Raw genomic sequence first — 3,303 nt, forward strand, 5'->3', positions numbered from 1 at the left:
TCCATTGTCACCTCAACACAGCTAGTTTAAAGTTATAATCACTAACAGATATTTAAAGTCAGTTTTTTCCTAGTTAGATTATTGAGGAACTGTTCTCAAGTTCCTGTAGGGGTAAGTTGTAACTTTGAGGGTCTTGATATCAAAACCACGTTCAGTATGGGTGCATGTCTCTCCTCGCATAAGACCAGATATTAGTTGAACACTTGAACTTTAATGACATTAACGATCTAACAATGTATAGCAAAGCAGGCTTATCAGTTCTCATCAAACTACAAGGTGTAAGTAGCGATTTATACATAGGCATAACAAAACATTACTTAGATACCCTTTTAGATAACTGATTCTTTTATCCAAATCAAAAAGCACCCACCATAAAACAGCCTATGCCTTTTTTTTTGTTGATAAAACATAACAACAACTACATTGCAAAGAAAAGCTAGTCTCATGATAAAGGCAGAGGCGAATTTATGTAGAAAAAATGGGTCACATGAACCCATGCTCACTCGACTAAACTCAGTATAGTATGTGTATAATTCTTAAAATAAATCTAATATTAACGCGAACACATGGTCAACCAGACCGAGTGGAGCCTTTGGTTAGGCATTGGGCTTAAATCCTCAAGGTCAAGGTATCGAAACCTCCTTGCACTTATGCCTTTTTTTTTTTTAATTTCTAAAGCAGCAATAGTGAACCCATCTTCTTGAAGTCCTGTATTTGCCTCTGGATAAAGGATATACAATGCTAAGTTGACAATCAGCATAAAAACAATCTAACCATAATAAAGCAATGATACACCATGCGAACTAAGTTTGGAATTTAAGTGGAGAAGGATAGAGGGGCAGGCACTTATCCTCGATTTTCAAAGGCTGGGGTTGGTCCCTGACAGATATCTCGGTCATCAAACAAAAAGCAATCTAATTATAATGAGTTGTGATGAATCCTTTCAGGATCATATAATCAACCCAACTATTTCAAATCCGGATGTAGTTTATCCATTGATTTATACTGAAAAAAGGCATGATAGAACACAAGACAACTTTTAAGGGTGCTGAATTTTTCTCCAAGTCATACAACAAACACCATATTTATTCATTTTTCAGAAAGCATAAAGTACAAAACTTTAAAGAAAACTAGTGAACTGAGCCAAATTACCACTTGGAAAACTAAGCTTCTCGGTTAGGGATCATTCCAGCCTTTCTCGCATACGCAAATATGCCACCAGCTTCAATAACAGGACCAGCATCACCAATAGGCTTCAATTTATACTCTTTCCCAGTAGTATGATTAATCAACCTACTCTCTCCAAGTTCAACTGTCACCACATCACCAGTCTTACACTCATCACAAATCCTCACTTCCGAATCAAGCGGATAAACCTATTGGGCAACAAAAGTAAATAAACACAATAATAAATATTATTTATAACCAAAAAAATATCACTAGTAAATACACAAATTGGCAATATGAAATGTTTCCCCGTGATTAAACAAGATTAATTACAGGATACATTTATCAGCAAAATTAAATAATAACAAGTTAGAAAAGAGAAAAAATATTTTTTAAGATTTTTGGACAAGAAATAAGAGAAAGTAGAGCAATGAATGCTAGTGATAACTTTTGAAGACGAGCAAATGTTGGGTGTGTTCAGATGAAGCAATTGGAGGGTTTTCAAATGATTAGGAAATTACAAGACTCATCCATTAAATTGCCACCATGATATTTTGTATACATGACTTTTGGTTAGTCTAGCCAAGTGTCATTTCTTTGAAATATTACTTTCTCCGTCCCAATTTAAATGTTTTCATTTGACTAGACATAAAATTTAAGGAATAAAAAAAAGCTTTTGCTAAACTAAAGATGAGTGTAATGTACTGAAATATCAACTTGTTATGTAGAATGTTTGAATTGTCCGCTGTATCTAGAGAGACCTTTTTGGGATAGACAAAAAGAAAAATAAAGTAAGACACTTAAACTGGCACGGAGGGAGTAGTACAATACCTCACCGGTCGCCACTGAATTCCTGAAAAATATCCTAGCATACGACTCCGCCACCACCGCCGCCACACCAGCTGCCCCTAAAGCAACCGGCGCGTGCTCACGCGACGACCCGCACCCAAAATTATCTCCACCTATGATGATTGAGTATTTGGATGTAAATTCACCCGGTTCGATGAAACGCGTTTGGTAAGACGAAGGGAGTCCGCAAAGAGCGTATGACCCGAGTTTCTTATACTCTTCCGGGTTTGATGGGACTAAGGTTAAGTATTCTGCAGGGATAATTTGGTCTGTGTCTATGTTGTCACCCACGACGTAGCAGAGACCGTGGAAGGCGGTGGCTGTGGTGGTTTCCGGTGTGGTGGTGGCGGAAAGGAGAGGTGTGAGGGTGGGGTTTTTTGTAGTAGGGGTAAACTGGGAAATTAAGGGATTATTGAAGGGGTTGTTATTAGAGGGGAGTTTGATGGAAGGGAGAGGGTGGATAGCGGAGGCGCGTGGTGGGTGCAGAGAGGGTTTGAAGGTCGTGGTTATGGAACTGGAAAGAGTTGAAGCCGCCATTGATGAAAGCTTGGAATCACGTTGAAATGGAGATTGCTTAATTTTAGTGAGAGAGTGTAATAAAAGGTGGGTTAGCTATTGGGCCTTACTATGGATTAGATTTGGGCCCTACTGTGGACTAGATTAGTAGACGAGCCCCCCAAATTAACAAGTTTTTGCAGGGATTGACCTTCTTAATTTTGTCCCGACACATTTGTGGACCTTTAATTTTTGTCTCTACTGTTTATTTAATTAAAAATGTTTAAATTTGCTTCTCTAGCAGCATAAGTTCTGTAACATTTATTTTTGAAAACTAAAGTTTTATCTCTCTTGAGACAAGTTATGTAGGAATTAAGATATGGGGTATAAGTTGTGTAGTATTTGTCAGATTATTTGAGTGTTGAAAGTTTTATCCGGTATAACTTATGTGGATGTTATGATACGAAGCTAAATATAAACTTTATCAAGCGAAATCTAAATATGCTATGCCAAAATCCCAAAAAGAAAAACTTAGAGACCATAAATTTGAGGGTCAAAAGTTAAAACCACCCCGAAATAGGACATTTGTGCGACTGACCCTCGGATAGTCAGATTAGCAGGCGAGCCGCCCAAATTAATGGACCAAAGTGCCGCCATTTAGAGTCCACGTAACCCTATTTCTTACATTGTTTGGAATATGTTTAGTACTATGACGTAGAATATTTTTTTTTTTCCCACGAAATGATTTGTTGATTCTATTCTTTACTGTCTGGACGGCGTACAAAAGTTATC

General features: G+C 37.5%; 1 protein-coding gene across 1 annotated transcript; it reads right to left on the bottom strand.

The window, feature by feature from the left end:
- Positions 1–969: 969 nt before the first annotated feature.
- LOC132051902 (3-isopropylmalate dehydratase small subunit 1-like) lies at positions 970–2,624 on the bottom strand. The gene is made up of 2 exons (XM_059443162.1): positions 1,999–2,624; positions 970–1,376 (listed from the first exon to the last, which is right to left on the bottom strand). The coding sequence occupies exons 1-2, from the start codon at positions 2,551–2,553 to the stop codon at positions 1,164–1,166; spliced, it is 768 nt and encodes a 255-aa protein (XP_059299145.1). The 5' UTR covers positions 2,554–2,624; the 3' UTR covers positions 970–1,163.
- Between the last annotated feature and the right edge of the window lie 679 nt (positions 2,625–3,303).

This window comes from Lycium ferocissimum, chromosome 4, assembly GCF_029784015.1.
Source record: "Lycium ferocissimum isolate CSIRO_LF1 chromosome 4, AGI_CSIRO_Lferr_CH_V1, whole genome shotgun sequence".
In the NCBI taxonomy this organism is placed as follows: domain Eukaryota; kingdom Viridiplantae; phylum Streptophyta; class Magnoliopsida; order Solanales; family Solanaceae; genus Lycium; species Lycium ferocissimum.

What these genes read in the sequence shown, in the direction of transcription:
- LOC132051902 (XM_059443162.1), bottom strand. Translation starts at nt 2,553, where the DNA reads ATGGCGGCTTCAACTCTTTCCAGTTCCATAACCACGACCTTCAAACCC. An exon ending in ATTCAGTGGCGACCGGTGAG is followed by an intron (nt 1,377 to 1,998) that starts GTATTGTACTAC and finishes GTTGCCCAATAG; the next exon opens with GTTTATCCGCTTGATTCGGA.